The following is a 20,745-nucleotide window of genomic DNA, read 5'->3' as shown; positions in this document are numbered from 1 at the left end:
TTCATGAAAGAATGCATACCGGTACATGCACCAATACGGTCACGCATAGCAAGTGATGCCAGATATTAAATGGGGAAATCACAGAACTTTTCAGACCAAGATGAGTTGTGGTTCTCAATTAAATAAGCCTATAATAAAACAGTGATTTGCGTAAAAGCTAACGAACTCACTATGCCCTCGAACATGCACAGAAACACCAGCTCATGGTTATGTTATTTTCTGTAAATGCCATCAATCAGTCAACATATTCAAACAGTGTCATATATTCATTTATATGCATCCAAGACTGATTAGACTGATGAAATACACTGAAAGAGAATGAAATAATTATATACAGGCCGGTGCGGTGAAAGGAAAAGAACCATCAGTAGTCTTGTCAAAACTCGCGGTTAACCAATCACATTTCGGTTTGCAGGGACGCATTCACAGCTGATTGGCTCCATGATAGTTCCGCAGTATTTGAAAACACCGAGTGACCACACCGCAGTGTAAGCAGAATCTTGTTCCAGGATCTAGCTTCAACTTTTGGACACTACCAAAGTAATATACTTCACAAGTACAGCAAAGTTGGTCATCATTCCTTTGTTTATTGCTCCACCTGGAGACATCTTGTTGGTTTTTGATAACCTACTTCGGGCGTGTTTGCAGGACGAAAGCAGGAATAGTTTGGGATTTTTCGCTAGTGCTACGCTGTTGCCTGGTAGGATTTAAGCCACCCGTCGTGTCTGGATTTCACAGATTTGTCCAGAGTAGGTGACGACCCGGGCGCAGATTTTACTTAGTAAGTACTTTTTTGTTTTAGTTTTCTACATTTGGCAAGCTGGAGCCTCGGAGGCGTTCTGCTGGCGGCATGGAGGACAAGGGCAAGAACATCCAGGTGGCTGTACGATGCAGGTAAATCCGTTTAATCATTTTAACATAAAAGACCATCAGGGATGGCTGTTAATTTACAATAAAACCTAATGTCAACAAAAATGTCATTATGGCCATGTTTTCCCAGGCCATTCAACGCATCAGAGCGGAAGTCTAACTCACATGGAGTAGTTGAGTGCGACCAAAACAGAAGAGAGGTGACTGTTCGAACTGGAGGAGACAGGAGCACCAGAAAGACCTACAAGTTTGACATGGTAAACAATGATTTAAGCAAAACGCAGGCGTAAAACGCGAGCCTCTCGTTTCGCACCTCGACTTACTGTTTTATTTTGTTGATCTTCTAGGTGTTTGGGCCGCCATCAAAACAAATCGATGTCTACAAGAGTGTGGTGTGTCCAATCTTGGATGAAGTGATCATGGGCTACAATTGTACCATTTTTGCGTAAGATACAATGTTTGTAACCCCCCCCCCCATTTTGCTTGTCGTAATGCTACAGTAATCTTCCCATGGGGTTCAACTTGAGAGAGCATGTTATGTGGTCACTCAAATCCAATTTGTGGTTGCTTACAGCAGGGGTGGAAAAGTAACTAAATACTTTTACTCAATATTGTATTGTAATATGAGTAGCTTTTATGAATAATTTGTACTTTTTAAATAATTTATTAAATTACTACTTTTACTTGTACTTGAGTGCATTTTGACCCAAGTACTTTACACATGGAACCTGGCCTGAGTACTGGGTAAAAAAAACTAGACTGAGAGACAAAATGCCATGCACAATAATGCCACAATCCGCCGTAAATGAAAGATTGTGCAGGATGGCACACAGCATTTCCACTATTTTACTATCTTGTATCAATGTATTGGATGATGGTTGGTGCCAAGCAAGAGATAGAGGTTATGGAGGACGATATTCAAGAAAAATAAACATGACATTCTCAAGAGGAAAGCTAATTAAAAGTAACTAAGTACTTTTACTCAAATTACATTTTAAGTGAAGTACTTTTTACTTTTACTTGAGTGGATTTTTAGATAGGTACTTTTACTTGTACTTGAGTAGATTTTAGGCAAAGTAAAGATACTTTTACTTGAGTACACATTTTCTGTACTCTTTCCACCTCTGCTAACAGTAGACCTTGTTAATGGTCCCCTGAGGCAAGGCGTTGCATGACCGTTGCTGTCTGTGTATCTGAACAGTTTGCCCTTTCATTCCTAGATATGGACAAACTGGGACAGGAAAAACCTTTACCATGGAGGGTGAGCGATCGCCTGCCGGAGAGTTTACATGGGAGGAGGTAAAAACGCTGCAGCCCTGTCTTCATTTGCTTAGGGGTCCATTTTATTGTCGATGTGAACGTGCTGGGTTTCATTGTTTGTAACCTTTATATCCTGTGTAGGCTTCTGATGGAGTGACCATCACTAGGTGTGTGTGTGTGTGTGTGTGTGTGTGTGTGTGTGTGTGTGTGTGTGTGTGTGTGTGTGTGTGTGTGTGTGTGTGTGTGTGTGTGTGTGTGTGTGTGTGTGTGTGTGTGTGTGTGTGTGTGTGTGTGTGTGTGTGTGTGTGTGTGTGTGTGTGTGTGTGTTTCTGACTGTCATGCCAACAAGCCCGATTCTTTGGTGTAGCAGTCTGAGGCAAAGTTTGATACCTCAGAAGGTTCAGGATCAAGTCCCAGCAGGGCAACTCTACTGGCCTTTGTTCAAACTTGCATTAAAATGAGTGGAGCTCTTGCACAACTAAAGTGAGCTAGTTAACAGTACACAGCTTTGTTCTTCTATTATCTTGTCTTCTCCTTTTTCTCAGGATCCTCTGGCTGGTATTGTTCCACGCTCTCTGCATCAGATCTTCGAGAGTCTCACTGCAACTGGCAGTGAGTTTTCAGTGAAGGTCTCGTTGCTGGAGATCTACAACGAGGAACTGTTCGACCTGCTCAGCACCGCTGACATCTCTGAACGTCTGCAGCTCTATGATGATCCTCGAAACAAGGTCACTATTCATCTCTCTTTCTTTCTTTCTTTCTTTCTTTCTCTCTCTCTCTCTCTCTCTCTCTCTCTCTCTCTCTCTCTCTCTCTCTCTCTCTCTCTCCAGTGATACTTTTGTGCATGTAAATACCCACTGTATAAAAACACACACATCCCTACGCAGTTGCGCGTATTCTGCACAGGCGCATAAATTCATTTTCACTGCAAGTTTCTATGCATACGACAATTAAAATCATTGTCAATATTTTTCAATACTTTGAACTCGATGGGCTTGGAAGTGGCATTGCAATACCCCATACAGTATCTGTTATGCTGCTTACTCGCCTCTCACCTTTTTGCCTCCCTTTTTTCTCCCTTCAGAGAGGCGTCATTGTGAAGGGATTGGAGGAGGTCACTGTGCACAATAAATATGAGGTCTATAAGATTATGGAGAGAGGCACTGCTAAGAGAAAGACCGCCTGCACTCTAATGAACATGTACTCAAGGTAAGGAGTCTGTTATGAGCAGTCTCTTTCATCCAGGTCATCATAAGTCAAGAGTAGTTTATTTGTGGGAAACCTGACTTCTTTTTAGAGTTTGAAGATGTTTTGTCTCTGAGGCTTCTTAAGTTCTGAGTTCAGAAATGTTCAGAAGCCGTAAGTTGACACAATTCACATTTGTGATGGATGGCCACATGTGTATCTTCACAAGCTTTACGCTCTTTAAAAATTGTGTTGCATGGTTTCTCCCTAACTTCAATCCATTTTGCAGTCGTTCCCACTCTGTCTTCACGATTACAATCCACATGAAGGAAATCACCCCAGAGGGAGAGGAGCTGGTGAAGATTGGCAAACTCAACTTGGTGAGAAGCATTTTGACATCACCAAAACAGAACAGGAAAGAGCAAGCTAAAACCTGAGCAAAATATTAGTTATTCTTGATTCTAACGGAGTCAAATTTCTAAGACAAGATGGTACTCCAGTGTCTGTTTGCATCAAAATTGATCTTTTATTTTACTGCTCCACTTAGGAAGACTTTAAAAACAACGCATAGAAGCGCAACTTCTAAAGCCCAGTCACATGTACTGTATAAGTTTTATGCACAAGTGTACTTGACCAATAACACAGAATCTGATTCACATGAATCAAGCCGAAAAGGGCAGACGACTCCCTATTCTTTGCAACCTGCCTCCCCTTATTGTTGTTCTTGCACTTTTTTGCCCACCTAGGTGGACCTGGCGGGCAGTGAGAACGTGGGTCGCTCGGGGGCGGTGGACAAGCGCGCCCGCGAGGCTGGCAACATCAACCAGTCTCTGCTGACGCTGGGCCGGGTCATCACATCGCTGGTGGAGCGGGGCCCGCACGTGCCCTACAGGGAGTCCAAGCTCACCCGCATCCTGCAGGACTCCCTGGGTGGCCACACCAGAACCTCCATCATCGCCACCGTGTCCCCAGCCTCCGTCAACCTCGAGGTGAGCATGGGTGCATTCCAATATGCCACCCTGCGTCCTCCACTTGGGCTTGTGGCCTCACATTTTGCTGATGCCCCGCCTCCGTAGAGAAAATAATTAAGTTTCCCCGCTGTCAGCCTAGGTTTTTTTTGCTGATGCCCCGCCTCCGTAGAGAAAATAATTAAGTTTCCCCGCTGTCAGCCTAGCCAAAACAAGTTTTGGGGGACTATTTTTCATTCACCATCCTGTTTGAAAATGAGAAAATGGCTTTACAATTGAGCTTTTCCGAGATATTGAAATAATATGTTGTTGTCAGTGATGTCATCGCGGCGTATTACTTCCTGGTACGAGGCCACAAGCCCAAGTGGAGGACGCAAGGTCGCATATTGGAATGCACACCTAGTCAGGGAAATCCCACGCTGCTTTGCACAATCGTTCCGATCTGAAAGACGGCATGGATTCTACCTCTCAGCAAGGGTACCAGATCTTGGGCTCCGAGAGCGGGCAGAGTTGGAAAGACGATGACTGCAGTTCGTTTGGATACATACAACTGGCACTATTGGCTATGGTCTAGCAGTTGGAAGTGCTTGATTTTAATTGACTTCACCTGGGCTATGGTCGCTCAGGTGTTAGAAGAGCCTGTTTGGCAACCAGAAAGTTGCAGGTTAGCTCCCCACTCTGCCTGACTCCATGGATGTGTCCTTGACACCCAAAATTGCTCCTGGTGGCAGGGTGGGACCCTGTGTGGCAGCCACCATCAACCTCGAGGTGAGCTAGTCTGGGAAATCCCACCATGCTTTGCACAATCATTCCGAACGGAAAGACGGCATGGATTCTATCTCTCAGCAAGGGTACCAGATCTTGGGCTCCGAGAGCGGGCAGAGTTGGAAAGACGATGACTGCAGTTCATATGAATACATACAACTGGCACTATTGGCTATGGTCTAGCAGTTGGAAGTGCTGGGTTTTAATTAATTTGACCTGGGCGATGGTGGCTCAGGTGTTAGAGGAGCCTGTTCAGCAACCAGAAAGTTGCAGGTTCGCTCCCCACTCTGCCTGACCGCATGGATGTGTCCTTGAGACTCCTGGTGGCAGGGTGGTACCCTGCGTGGCAGCCACTGTCACCGTTGTATAAATGTGAGTGTGAAATGAGGCATACAAGTGCTTGAAGTGCACGAAGGAGTGGAAACGCGCTACACAAATGCAGTCCTTTTTCCATTTGGAAAACCACCCAATCTCAAACATCAGTCAAGACCCATCCTACAAATAACTGTGTGTCATGACTGACCAAATTCTGAATTGGACTGCATGTTGTGCATTCACTCCATGGAGATGACTGTTTCCAAGTTATGTGCGTAGTGCATGTAGGCCTATGTACTACGTCTGTACGAAGGGCTGTGCCCTCTGTCATACCTTTATCTGGGGCTGGGGGTTACTGTGGTTCCAGGCTCCATTTTTGTTTTGTTTTGTTTGTCTGATGGTGATCTATGCTCCTTATGTGTCCTATCCTCCTTTTGAACGAGTCTTGCTCATGGATGCTAAATGAATTTCAGTGAAAACTGACGAAGTTGATATTGTATCGTACTTTCGTACGTTTCATTCATATGCGCAGAAAATGCTGAGTCACAGGTCTGAGTTTGCTTAAATGGCTGAAAAGGACCAGGTGTGAAAACGCCCTCTGTTTGTGCCAACTGGTGCCATTTGTATGCTGACGCCGGCTCTGGAGGTAGCGGAGTTGCCAGCAACAGCAGGGTTGATGATTCGACTCTCCAAGTGTCTTTGAATATTCACAGCAATGTTTCCTGCAAAACACTTGTTGGTTAAGGTGTATGGGGGTTGTCCGGTATCAGAGGCACAGTACTATCGTGATTGGGGTCGGAAAGGCTATGTTGTGCAGTTTGTAGAGAGTTACTTGTGCACAATCCCTGGTGCTGAACAAAAAAAGATGTATTTTTGGAAAAAGGGTTCGCACACTCCTTTGGATTTTTTTTCTTCTTTAAGTTATTTTTTCTTCTTTTTATTAATTCATTCAATGGCAAGCATGATGACATTTCGACCTCTCGGTCTTCCTCAGATTGACTGACAAACACAGGCTTGACACATTAGGCACGGACGCAACCAAGCATAAAAATGCTTGATGATTCGACTCTCCAAGTGTCTTTGAATCTTCACAGCAGTGTTTCCTGCAGAACACTTGTTGGTTAAGGTGTGTGGGGGTTGTCCCGTATCAGAGGCACAGAACTATCGTGATTGGAAAGGCTATGTTGTGGGGTTTCTTATGAAATACGCCATGAACCCTTCAAAAAAGAACGGCTTTCAATTTTTGCAAAGTATCTAAAGAAATGGCATTCACAATACAAAATCTGTATCTTTTCATGGGACCTTGTCAAGCTGGTAGGTGTTTGTTGTCATGGTTGGGGGAAACCCTGTACAGACCAGACTGATCTCTGCTCCCAGGCAGGCAGTCTTGTGGGTGAATGGGAGGTTTTTCCGTTGTGATGGTACACACTATTTTAAGATTGGGTTAACGGTATTACTGGAATTGTTAATTGTAATAAGAACATTGTGATATGTGATTGTGATATGACTCTCTGTTTTTCCTCTAGGAAACATTAAGTACATTGGATTATGCTATTCGGGCGAAGAACATCCTGAACAAACCGCAAGTCAACCAGAAACTCACCAAGAAGGCCCTTATCAAGGTACAACAAAGTCACACAAACAAAGTAACTTGGAGATTTTTCCTCTCAGCAAGCAAAATTAACAATTCTCTATCCCGATGCAGGAATACACACAGGAAATCGAACAACTGAAGCGTGATCTGGCCTCCACCCGTGAGAAGAATGGGGTTTACCTGACTCCAGAGAGTTATGAGTATGTGAACCCAGTATTTCATCTCATTTGTTTTAAAGTCACACAATAAGGCTTATACAATGTAAATTAATGGAGGGCAGAAGTCACACCCCTTCTGTTAAAGGAGAAGTCCAGTTTTTTGAACATTAAGGCCATTTTCTGAGTGGTCTGCAATGTTTTAGAGTCCCCCTCACCGTTTATTTCATGATTGCTGTGTCTCTGTTATTTGGCTGATTTGGATTTGATCTCAACCAGCTTTAGAATGGCCATCTATGGGCACCTGCAACTCTGTTCTTAGAATCACCTTTAACATTTGTTTTCAAGAATATGCAACTCAGCAAGTGTTCAGCAGTATTCACTGGTGTTCCTTAACAATTTTTGTAGCGAAATATGGCATCTGTCGTGTTTTATGTAGCAATTTGTAAATTAAGTTTCACTTTCACTTTCTTTCACAAAATGGCAAATAAAAAATGACAGAAGCCATATTTCGCCTTGAAACTTGTTAGGGACTGCTAGTGAACACCCCTAACCACTTTGTGAGCTGTAGACTTTCGACAACAAGTGTTTAAGGTGAGGGGGACTCTAAAACATTGCAGACCACTCAGAAAATGGCCTTAATGTTAATAAAACTGGACTTCTGTTAAGTACTATGGGATCAAATTAATGATCTTAATTAATTAATTAATGAATTTGGCCTTCACTGGACACAAGCGTTTGTCTGTATGTGAGAAGTGCTAAGGTCCTATGCTGTCCTACAAAGCAAAAAAAGGCAGTTACTACACAGAGCTCCAAAATGAGTAAAATTATCCTGTAGTCCAGTCTAAGCCGTTTTCTGTACATTATTGATGACAATTTTATTACTTTTATGTAAACACATTTTTTGCAGCTTAATCATTTTATTTAACTTTTCTATTTTTATATACTATGTAGTTAAAAATCATAGTAATTAATTTTCAGCACAATGCAGTTACTGCCTTTTTGTTTTGTATGGCAGTACGGAAATTACCTGGAGGGGCAGAACTTGGGCTCTTTATGTGTGGATGAACAAGATGATCATTGCGGTTTTATCTCTTTGTTGTAGAAATCTTACAAGTAAAGCTCAGTCTCAGGAGACTCTCATCACAGAGTACACAGAGAGGATTGAAGGCATTGAGGAAGAGCTGAAGAGGGTAAGTAAAACAAAATTCACATTTTACCACAACGTCCACTTCCCTATTTCTCATTTCGGAAGAGAAACATTTGAATGTAAGGGCCCTGCTAGTACTATACTCCTCTCCCTTGATCTTAATGACAATCAAAATTAAGCTGATATTCATATGCTCTGTCTCAAATGGCACACTTGTATCAGTGCACTGATGTTTAGTGCATAGTGCACTGAGGTCTTTAGTGCGTTGTTTTGAGGGAAAGTTCGGACTTTCAGTGACCTGAATTTTCAGCGTGAGTGCCCTACGCACTGAAACGTAGTGCCCAAAGTGCACAAGTGCACTGTTTAAGACACAGCAATTGTGTTTGGTTACACCCTTCCTTTTTTGTTCACCGCACACTCCCCAACGGTTGAATTGGTTGTTTTTTTTGTGTGTTTGTTTTAACACACCCCTTCATCATCAGGTGACGGAGCTGTTTTCGGGCAGCAAGCAGCAGCTGGACCAGTGCATGGCTGCCTTGCAGGAGGCAAGACTGCAGCTTCAGGCGCACAAGAGAGACCTCAGCCAAGAACAGTTTGTTGCCGCGCAGCTCGCAAGCGCATGTGACTCCTTGCACAGCACTGCTAGTCAGGTAATGTCCTTGTTGAGGTTGTTGGTCACATTGAGATGAAAATTATTGTTCTCCATGGAAAATTGATAAAAAAAAAAGGTCATGGCAAATCATGGGTGAAAATGTATGCATGGGTTCTACATTTTTATTTTCCCCTGGCTGCACGAACCTAGCTGCGCACAACTCAACCTCTGATTGTTGGAAACGGCTGTTGGTCAAAAAATTACGTGGTTGGCTGCCAGTGTATTGCCCCTCCTCACTGCATCGTGTTTACAAACATTGTGAACCCATGTATAAGAACCCTGCCTTTAATTGGACTAAATAGATGATTCTTCTGAACACCGGCATTCTGGTGATTGGATACCTATAACATTAATATTATCACACCAGAGCAATTCAAAAAATTCTGACACTGCTATCTCATTATTCTCACATTTTACAGTACAGACACAGATTCACATGTACATTTGGTTCCACAATTTAGCTACACATGCAGCGCGCTAAGCCCCCAACATTTGGGCTTGCATGCCCACGGGGACCCCGGTTCGAGTCCGGCTGGGGTCATTTCCCGATCCCACCCCGTCTCTCTGTCCCACTCGCTTCCTGTCACCATCTCAGACTGTCCTATCAAATAAAGGCATAAAAGCCCCTAAAAATATATATTTTTTAAANAAATTTAGCTGCACATTTCTCCTAAACCTGATATTCTTCTTGTAGCTCCTCACCACAGCCGATGCCAGTGTCGGCGATGTGTCTTGTCTCCACGCCAAGTTGGAGAGAAAGCGTGAGGTGGAGGTGCACAACACGAGTGTTCAGCAGAGCTTCATCCAACACATGAACTCCTCCTGCGCCCAGATCCAGTCGTCCATCCAAGAGAATACCGCTCAGCACCTGGCTGTGGTCGATTACTACACCAACACCACTTGTGAGTCGCATGTGTCTGTGTGGTATCCACTTTTATCATTGCACAGTCCCTCCACCTTACTATAAGGGCACGTATATTATTTAGGGCAGGGTTTCCCAAACTGGGGTGCGTGCACCCTTGGGGGTGCGCGGCCTGCCACAAGGGGGTGCGCGAGCTGAATAGAGTACTGGCTGAGATGTGTGTTTTTATACAGAATTCATGAACATTATGTAGTTTTTAATTAATTGGTGAATTGTATGCTGGAAGGGTCCATCTGAAGTGTAATTTATAACTCCTAGACTTGTAATAATGGCAGAAATAATGTCAGGGCTATTGGAAATGAGGATTTCCCAAAAAGTGCGGCTGTGCAACATTCACTTAGGGGGTGCACGAACGACATTGAAATGTAAAAGGGGGTGCGCAGGGGGGAAAGTTTGGGAACCGCTGTTTTAGTGCAGTTTAAGTTAGGGTTTCAGACTTGTAGCCCTGTGTGCTGTGTCACAATGGCGGTGATGATGAATTCAGTAAAAAATAAAAGTGAAGATGACAACAACACTTAGTAAGTAAACATCACTCTGATGAAGTAAACATCTCCATGCCGTACAGAGGATTTCTCTTACTTACAGACTGTCCTCTTTCTCTCATGCAGCCAAACTCCATGGTACGGTGAGCGAGATATGCACGTTGGCCAAGCAGGACGCAGGTGCCCTGGTGGCCAACATAAAGAGTGGCGTGGAGGAGAGCGTTCAGCAGTGCCAGAGCCAGCTTCTGGAGCAGAGCCAGCTGTGCCAGGAGGCCAAAGACTTTGTGCACAAGGCAGTGGTAAACAAACTGGTTATTATTGATGTCTGCCATGTGCGCACAGGTGCATAGCACCAGTATAACAATTACAGCGGTTGTGCAGTACTGGTAAGTGCAGTAATGGCCCACATTTGAAATAAAGATAAGTTGTGCTATTTAAGTGGAAAACACATGCACATATAACCCCACTATGCCATTTGAAACAAGTGTCCTATGAAGAGAATAGCTCAAAGTTACCACGAAAAGTCATGGAGCGATATAGATCAAGTGCACGTGTCTTTCTGATATTGGCATTTGAGGGGTGGCTATTGCGTGGAACATCTCGGAAAATGGCATTTGAAAAACTGGCCCTAAAATGATTTTTAATTGAATACCCCTACAGTAGCCTATTCATTGCACTTCAAAGTGAATTCTGCCCTTCATGTTGTTTTGTAAAAATGGCAATTGTTTGATTACTGAGCATGGACAGGGTGTTGACGACAAGTCATGGTTATGCAGGTAATGCCTTATGAATTGTCTCTCTACCATATCAATTGTCTCCGGCAAAGACATTTACGTAGATCGGAGGGGTGTCAAATTCAAATTCATGTGATATACTCATGGTATCCTATAGCCTACTTCTATGTGTTACTATTATGTTACACTCGTCAAGACAAAATTTTGCCTTCAAGTAATATTTTCCACAGGCCTATTGTATGAGGGCCAACTGTAATGCACATTTGAAATCATCTCACGGACCAAATAAAATGGATGTAGATGCTACTTTTTTCTGCCTCAAAACGGTAGTCGGACATACCTGTTTCTTATCAAATCAGAAAAAGGGTAATTGCCAAGGCCCACTGCCAATTAAATGCCTTTTTGTTGTATTTGGTTTTCCAGGATGAACTCCAAGTTAATCTGCAAGAGATCCTGATTCAGCGAGCGATGCCGGGTGTTACTGCTCTTCTCGAGGGTTATGATGTTATGAAGGTTGAGATACTGCAGGCTCTCCATGGCCTTATTGAGAAGGTTGGTTGAGTCACAATTTCAGATGTGATATCATTTTCCATGTATTGTGGTGTTTTTATCCTTCATTTTTTATTTTATTTTGAAAATAGCATATTGTATCTGCCTGCTTTTAAAGTGATACTGTCCCATTTTTGGAAATAAGCTCATATTACACCTTCCCTTGAGTTAAATAATTGAGTTTTACCTTTCTCCTGTGTTTTCAACCGTTCTCTGAGTATGGCAGTGCAAATTTTACCTCCAAGCTAGCCGTTAACATTGAGTCCTATGAGACCAGCTGGTCGCTAACTGGTCTCATAGGAGTCAATGTTAACTGCTAGCATGGAGTTAAAATTTGCACTGCCATACTCGGAGAACAGTTGAAAGTACAGGGGAAAGGTAAAATTCAATTATCAGTCCCTCCAGGATTTTGCACTGGGATTTTGTGATTTTTGCGGTCAAAATGTCTGATTTTGTGGCGGCATTTTCTATTTTTTTGCAAAGATTTTGCGGCATTTTCTCATTTTTTGCAAAGAATTTGCACCCATTTCTGGGTTTTTTTGGTAACTGAAAACCACAATCAGTCTAAGAAGCAGGCTTAAGACAAAAGAGAGAGAGATTCAGAAACACACTTAGGCCTACTATATAGGCCCTAGCCTAATAGAATAGGCCTAATTAAATAGGCCTATTGTCAAAAATTGCCAGAGCGTCTTATAAGCCAGTGCGTCCAATGTGTAAAAAAATCAAGGCCGCGACACTCATAAATCTCTGTCGATATTTTAGAACGACTTCGGGGGAAAACGGGACTGCGCGTTATGAAAAAATACTTGTGGGTATAGCCTACCAGTAGGCTAATGAAGAGCGTCGCGGGGTACAGTAGCCAGGCTGTATGCAAGCGTTACAATGTCACCTGTTGGAAGACGCGTCTCTCTCTCTCTCTCTCTCTCTCTCTCTCTCTCTCTCTCTCTCTCTCTCTCTCTCTCTCTCGTGCTCGTATTGCAAGCTGTTGCATATTATTTGCTTGATGCAAAGTTGTGATGGCATACACGCTCTCGTTGACATGGTTGTGTGCATGGTTGCATGGATTCGCAAGACTTTATTGCAATAACACAGTGAAAGCGTGGAAGGGCCGTTCACTTCCTATCTCGGTGTCCTTGACTGAAACAAGTTGCAAAACTCCACACTTCCGAATCCTTTGCGATAGGCACTACAGTGCTTGTTATCAGAAGGCTTGTGCCTACGCATAGACATAGACCCTTAAAATACAAACATTGGCGAACATTGAAAAAAGATCAGACAACGACCGTCGGGTAGCATGCTCATGAAAGCGACAGCTAGGGAGATTGGAGAAGTTGCAAAAATGTAACGTAAGATGTTTGCTACTGTGCGACAGCACCGCCACTATTTCATGACTGCATACACTTCTTCGTCATGGATAAATGGGCTACAATAGGCTACTTTTTCCAGCCAGGATTGCACTGAAAAGTAGGCTACTGCTGTTAAAAAAGGTCACGGGTGAGCAGCACCGACGCCCGTGTGTAGGCTATGTGTGAGGGAGGGGAGGAGAGACGCGGAACAGCTGAGATGAGGGTCGCGACTTCCGAAATAGCAGGCAATTATTTTTCAATGTTTCAGTGACATATTAACAAAAATGCTTCCTATTGGTTTTCGTCTCCGGTGGTATTGTAGTCACATTTTAATTTTTTTGACGAAAATATAAATCAATAAACTCCACAGAATGTTGAAATTTTGCGGGAAAAATGCGGCTTTACAGGAATTACGTGGCATCGCGAAATTATGCGGAATATCATTGAATTTGCATGAATCCACGCGATCGCTGAATCGCGAAAAACTGGAGGGACTGAATTATTTAACTCAAGGTGGTGTACGGTACCATGAGCTTATTTCCAAAAATGGGACAGTATCACTTTAAACTTTAATAACTTTACGTGTTTTGACCTACTACTGTATTCGGAAGTACTTTATCGTCCACTGTGATTGTTTTAAATGAAGCATCTTTCAGTTCACTTACATATAAACGTAAATAGTGATGTGTGACATTGGTTTACCGTAATTATTATTACTAATTGTACTGATTAGTGTGTGGTGCGTTTGAGTGGTTCAGTGATATTGAGTCTTCCGTTATTTCCAACTCAGGCGTTATACCTGAGGAATGAGCAGGAGTCCCGCTTCAAAGACCAGCTGGTAGCGATTGGCGGTATGAGGGAGAGCGCTGTGGCTGGTTACAACAGTCTTCAGGCAGAGCTGGAGAAGATGGAGGCCAAGATCAGCCGAACCTCCAAGAAACATGACGGTGTAAGTTGCGACAAGAGCCTTTTATTTATGTTGTGGCATGTGCTTGCTGTAGACACTTTATCTCTGGGGTTTGATTTTTAAATAACATTACATTACACTTAGTTGACACTTTAATCCAAAACCATGTACAGTTATAAAAGGGAAATGGGTTCTCTCGGTAGAAGTGGTGCATTGACTGAAAAACAAAATCTGCAAAACGTAGACCAGTTTCAGCCATCTGACTCTGTTCTTGACTCAGATGCGAGTGCTTTGGATTTAATTTATTGGGTGAAGGCTATTGGTTACAGTTCCTGCAGCAATGTGAGCTGAGGTGCCATCCATGCTCAAGGGCACTTCAGACATGGATGATGGGGGAACTCACACCTACAAAGACTACCTCTCAAAACCATTGGGCTGCCCTCAATTTCACAACCGTAAACCCAAAACTCATTTGTGCATTCTTCACTCCTCAAGGGCACCTCCCAAACCATTAGGCTGCCATCAATTTCACAGAACTGAAACCCAAAACTCACATGCTCATTCTCCTCTCTGGTGCTCCCTCCGGTCTCCTCTGCGTGTAGTTGCTGAGGCAGCTGAAGGAGCAGATGAGCGTGCTGGCCACGACCATTCAGGAGGATGCTGATGACCTGCTGGAGACCAACAGGGCCCTGCAGCTCCCACTGCAGAACCTGAGGGAAGCTGAGCAAAGGTGAGGCACCTTTTTTTTTTTTTAAAGTCAGAGAACTACTTTAACCCCTTTGCACAGAGCCTCTGTTATATCTTAATTGTCACCAAAGTCTTCATCGAAATTTAAGTGACGTTGTTGGCCCATCTACACAAAGAGGCTCATCCACAACCTGCGTAATACAGTGTTATACAAGTTGAGTTCATGGATTCAGAATGAAAATGTTCTACGGTGAAAAAAAAAAATCATTGACATTTTTTATTTAGATATGAAAATTCAAGTATGACAAACATGCAGAAGTAATCAGGAAGGGACAAATGGCGTTCAGACCACTATGTCCATGATCATAATCCTCACATCTTTGGCTTGTGCATATGAATGTATTAATATTGAGTACATTTCGTGGACCTCTTTCACAGCAAATGCTTGGAGGCCGAGGAGTTGGTGAGCGGTGCTCAGCAGAGCCTGGGATCAGCTGCGGAGGAGCTGCTCTCTCTGGCCCAGAAGGCTACTCTGGACGTCAGCCGCACCATCGAGGAGTCCCAGGGCCACTGCCTCAGCGTCCAGACTGCCCACTCCACACTGGACAACAGCACCATCCAGTGGTGTGCCAGTGTAAAGCAGGAGCTGGAAGCTAGGACCCAGGCTCAGGTCACACTGCTCCAGACCAACGGTGTGGCCCAGCACGATCTTCAGCAGGTAATCAGATGCGGTGGGGCTGTGACACTAGCCTGGGCGAAAAGCCGACTGTTGACTCAGTCAGTCAGTCTGGCAAAAGCCATGAGGAATCCGCCTCCATGGAGGGTGGTAGATGGTCTGATCTTACTCTATCATTTAAATTAATTGGAGTTCCAAATTCATATTCAAACCCATATTGTGCTTTATTAGCATGCATGTTACATTATAGCGTCGCAAAAGCATACAAATAACAAAACGAAAGTGTGAATATACAGTGCCCTCCATTATTATTGGCACCCCTGGTTGAGATGTGTTTTTTAGCTTCCAATTATTATTATTTTTCTCTAAATAATATGGGACCTTAATGGAAAAAAAGAGAAAAATCCAACCTTCAATACAAGTGCATTTATTCAGTGGGGAAAAAATTGTGTGTCACAATTATTAGCACCCCTGTTGTTAATATTTTGTACAACCCCCTTTTGCCAACAAAACAGCACCTAATCTTCTCCTACAATGTTTCACAAGATGGGAAAAGACAGAAAGAGGGATCTTCAGCCATTCCTCTTTGCAGAATCTCTCTAAATCATCCAGAGACCTGGGTCCTCTCCTCTGTACTCTCCTCTTCAGCTCACCCCACAGGTTCTCATTGGGGTTGAGGTCTGGGGACTGAGATGGCCATGGGAGGAGCTTGATTTTGTGTCTGGTTAACCATTTCTGTGTAGATTTGGCCATATGTTTAGGGTCATTGTCTTGCTGAAAGACCCAGTGACGACCCATCTTCAGCTTTTTGGCAGAGGGCAACAGATTTTGATTTAAAATGTCCTGGTATTTCAAAGCATTCATGATGCCATGCACCCTAACAAGCTTCCCAGGGCCTTTGGAAGCGAAACAGCCCCACAGCATCACTGACCCACCCCCATACTTCACAGTGGGTATGAGGTGCTTTTCAGCATGCGCATCTTTCGTGGCACGCCAGACCCACTTAGAGTGTTTGTTGCCAAAAAGCTCAATCTTGGTCTCATCTGACCAAAGCACACGGTCCCAGTTGAAGCCCCAATACCGCTGGGCGAACTCCAGACGTTTGCGTTTATGATTGTGGGTGAGGAAAGGTTTTCTCCGTGCATGCCTCCCAAACAGCTTGTTGGCGTGTAGACAGCGCCTGATGGTTGATTTGGAGACTTTGTGACCCCAGGATGCTACCATTTGTTGTAATTCTGTAACAGTGAGCTTTGGAGATATTTTGATTTCTCTTACCATCCTCCTCACTGTGCGTGGTGGCAAAATAAACTTGGGTCCTCGTCCAGGCTTGTTTACCACTGCTCCAGTTGTTTTGAACTTCTTAATTATTCCTCTCACAGTAGATATGGGCAGCTGCAGTTGAGTGGCAATCTTCTTGTAGCCTCTGCCTGACCTGTGAAGGTCGACGCACATCTGCCTCACTTGTATGCTGTGTTCCTTTGTCCTTCCCATGTTTAAGAATGGATAAGAGAAATGGCCTCGGTGTCACGTCATATTTATACCCCAGGGAAACAGGAAGTGATGAATTACTAATTAAATGTTCCTACATACTCTGGTAAACTTTGTAAACTACTGTAGAAATGACAGAAATGCTTCAATTATATTTATTTCCTGGGAATTGTTAAGGGTGCCAATAATTGTGGAACAGGTGATTTAATGAAAAATAATTATTTTTTAGTCAGGGATTTTTTTTATTTTCCTACAATTCATTTGAGTTGAAGGCTACATTTTCCTAAAATTTTCAGTGTGACAGTATTCTTCTGCAATAAACACTGAATTTATTTTAAGGCTTTTAACACATCTCAACCAGGGGTGCCAATAATTATGGAGGGCACTGTAGTTACCTAAACCAATCAGTAACGGAGCTCGCGGCTGAGTTCTACGTCACCACTCTCAACTGTTAACTGATTGGCTAAACACTGAGAGAACCGAGCTCGAGGCTTTTGCCAGACGATGTGCGGAGCCAAAATCTTTGGGTGGAGTACATAGGATGGCGTCGTGAGGCTAGTGTGACACAGGCTGGCTTAAAGGTGCACTGTGTAATATTTTTTTTAGCAGTATCTTTCCAGTTTCCTTAGTTCCATCGTATTAGTTCTTGTTGTTCAGTACAGTAGATCTATTTGGAAAAGAATAGAGAATCTTAAGTAATTTCGACTTCTTTCTTTTTCCCTGTCTGCTTGCTATGTTCCAGACCATGGTCTCCAGAGCAGAGAGGGAGCTTCAGCAGCTGTGCCAGGGCCTTGCTAGTCAGCAGGCCTGTGCGGACGCGATGGAGGCCAGTACGATGGAGCGGTCTGGCCTGGACCGCCTCTCCCTGCAGCAGCATCAGGAGCGCCTCTCCTCCCAGCTGGCGGGAACCATGGACGCGGCACACACCTTCTTCCAGGACCTACGACAGGACGTGCCAACTGGTGAGTGCAGGACAGCCGTGACTGCAGATGGAAATTAGCTATATAGCTATAATCTGGCACAAGCCATCTTTTTACTTCTGTAATCAATGTGTATTGTGCATGGTGCCTGTTGAACTAAACTAAATAAACTAAACTAAACAAACAGTTGGGCTGCATTCCATTATCCAACCTCCTGTCCTCTCATTGTGCTTGTGGCCTTGAGGTGCAAGCCAAGACGTCATTTTGACTATATAGAAGTTTTATTCAACATCTCTCAAAAGCACAATTCATTTTCTCATTTGCAATCGGGATGTTGAATGCGTAAAATTCCCCCGAAAGTTGTTTGCGGACAGCGGGGAAACTTCATTTCCTTCTCCACGGAGGCTGGGTGTAGGCGAAGTTCAAGGCAAGAATTCTAGAGGCTGCAGATGTCAAATCCCTTATAAACAGGAACAAAGTAGTACAAACTAATGAATATCATAATATGCATAGCCACTGATGATCCACAGTCGTGCGTATTCCAGGAAACAGAATTGATGCATCGCCATGCAATATGTGGTCTTTTCATCCATGGCTGCAGTGACCTTGACCTTGCATTGCTCTGGGGGCTATAACCAATACCCTGTGCCTAAATAAATAAGTGACTGGCTTAAAGCTAAGTTTTGGGTGCAGAACATGAAGCGGAAATCTTCATTTTCTCAGTGTTTCAACTGTGATTTCAAAGTGGATCAGATAAACCTTTGACTCCATTTTTGGTTCGTCAGGTATGACTCCAAAGAGGAAGGAGTATGTGTACCCTCGGGAGGTGGTGAAGGGCCGTAGCCGAGGGGAGCTCCTCAAGCAGTTCAGAGAGGAGCAGGAGCAGAACCGCTGTACCTCCCTTAACGAGGAGGAGGAGGAGGAGGAACAGGCGGAGGAGAAGCCTATTGAGCAGGTACTGTCCAGAAATACCCTCTTCTGCATGCAGTTCTCAAATTAGGGCTTTCAGGTGTGATATGTGAAATATGGAATATTCAGAAAACAGTGATTGTCCTACACAACTTGAAATTATTTACTACCACAATGGTAACCAACCATGCCATAGCTATTTCAACTAGGGTTTGACATTTGCAATAATTAAACCCTTTCTTTAAATCAAAATGTTTATTTGGATTTCCTTTTGATGTTTTGTGAAGGATTCTCTGGATGCGGCAGACAATGTCAGTACCTGCAGTGACAGTACAGTCAGTGAGAGGTCGTATGGCGACGAGAACATCATGTGTCGGGAGGGGAAAAGGGTCGGCTTCTTCAAGGTGAGTCAAGTTACAGTTCAGTCCAGTTTTGCCCTCATTAGTACCCCTGTTTAAGTACAGCATTGTCAAAGCTCACATTAATGTTGCCTTAGTTACATTTTTTTTATCCACATGCAGTGTTTATATGTAAATGGATTTAAAGGGACACTGTGTGAAATTTTTAGTTGTTTATTTCCAGAATTCATGCTACCCATTCAATAATGTTACCTTTTTCATGAATACTTATCACCACCACCAAATTCTAAGTATTCATTATGACTAGAAAAAATACATTTTTCATACATGAAAAGGGGGATCTTCTCCATGGTCTGCCATTTTGAATTTCCAGAAATAGCCATTTTTAGCTGCAAAAAGGACTGTACTTGGGCCATACTATAAAATATTCATTATTACTTAGTAAACTTTCATGAAAAGATAAAATTTGGCCTTAGACGACACATTTTCAATGAGCAGCATAGTTGCAGTACCTTTTTTGACCATTTCTTGCACAGCGTCCCTTTTAAAAAACAATTCTGACTGGTGCGTTTTCGAAATGTCCACTTGAACTATCTCTTTTAGGGAGCATTTATGTGATTTACAAAAAGCCCAAATTACTGCACTTTTTTGTGCAGCATGGTTGTGTGCTGTGTATTGTAATTGCAATTGTAATTTGTTTGTTTTTTGCTACACCAGAGGAAGAAGTCCAAAAATGAGAAGTCTACACAATCAAGATCAACAGAGAATCTTTCTGCTCCTGTAAGGACGAGGATACCGTTAAAACCTAAAAATGTCTGAATGAAGAATGTTGCATTTCCTCTGTATTTTAATGCTTGAATGTTTCTACATTTTAATGTTTGAATGTATGTCAACTTCATTTTAATTCACATTCATCTTTGTACTGTATGTTTTAAGATATTTAAATTTATTTCAATTGATCATGTATTGCACATGTTTAGTCAAACATCACGTTATTGAAGGGTACTTGCGGTCTTGAAGGTCTTTTAAAATGTTTAAAAATGTTCTATTATTAAGTATTTTTATTATTAAATCGTTCTGTTTTCATACGTATATTTTGTATGTAGGCCTGTGCAATATATTGTATTAATATTGTGATATCAATATTGCAGTCAAACAATATAAAATTTCACAATATCAATTTGATACAATATTTTTGTCATTTGTCTATACTGCCAAAAGGTAGTTAACGCTAAGTGCAATGCATTCCCCTCCACTTGAGCCATAGCGAGCACAAAGCAGACTTGCTACCCAACTCTCCTGCAGAACACCACTGTGTGTTTCTCTATGGCCCTCCACTCCAACTGTTGAAGGCAGGGAACATTGTGAGTTGTTTTGCACAATTAATTTGTCTTTAAAAGAAATATAGTCTATAAGTATCGTGATATCTATATTGACTGAAATAATCGTGATGAAGCAGTCCTAGTTGTATGTCTTACTGTTGTGCATAAAGCCTGTCATGAAGTCTGGTGCTCTAGATCAACTCATGAGCTCTTTTCTAACGCGTCCTGTTTATTCATGTCATGCAATAAAATGCTAATTAATTATTTAAAAGTCATCTACTGTGATTTTCTGGATTTTTGTTTTAGATTTCATCAAAATAACTGACTTCTACATGCTTTGCAAGTGGGAAAACCTGAAAAATCAGCTATGTATCAAATGCTTTGATTGCTTGTTGTATGCTTAATTTACATCTTCACAAAAATGTTGATATCCTACACTCAAACAAAACAACAAATAGCACAACAACAGCACAGAAGAGTGCATGAATCATGATGCTCGTGAAAAGTAAGAGGACACCTGAATATAGCCA

The 20,745-nt window shown here is 42.8% G+C and overlaps 1 protein-coding gene across 1 annotated transcript; it reads left to right on the top strand.

The window, feature by feature from the left end:
* The first annotated feature begins 499 nt into the window (after positions 1 to 499).
* On the top strand, positions 500 to 20,071 carry LOC134439997 (kinesin-like protein KIF11). Its single transcript, XM_063189924.1, has 22 exons — positions 500 to 894; positions 1,001 to 1,127; positions 1,218 to 1,315; positions 2,091 to 2,169; positions 2,676 to 2,858; positions 3,215 to 3,339; positions 3,605 to 3,695; positions 4,062 to 4,304; positions 6,890 to 6,985; positions 7,069 to 7,157; positions 8,218 to 8,305; positions 8,745 to 8,912; positions 9,609 to 9,816; positions 10,445 to 10,617; positions 11,476 to 11,604; positions 13,738 to 13,896; positions 14,457 to 14,584; positions 14,980 to 15,259; positions 17,448 to 17,667; positions 18,411 to 18,580; positions 18,822 to 18,938; positions 19,611 to 20,071. Exons 1-22 carry the CDS (start codon positions 851 to 853, stop codon positions 19,710 to 19,712), a joined length of 3,117 nt encoding a protein of 1,038 aa, XP_063045994.1. The 5' UTR covers positions 500 to 850; the 3' UTR covers positions 19,713 to 20,071.
* The last annotated feature ends 674 nt before the right edge of the window (positions 20,072 to 20,745 follow it).

This window comes from Engraulis encrasicolus, chromosome 23 (assembly GCF_034702125.1).
Source record: "Engraulis encrasicolus isolate BLACKSEA-1 chromosome 23, IST_EnEncr_1.0, whole genome shotgun sequence".
Classification (NCBI taxonomy): domain Eukaryota; kingdom Metazoa; phylum Chordata; class Actinopteri; order Clupeiformes; family Engraulidae; genus Engraulis; species Engraulis encrasicolus.
Note: the sequence above shows the minus strand (reverse complement) of the source record. Positions and strands in the feature narration are given on the sequence as shown.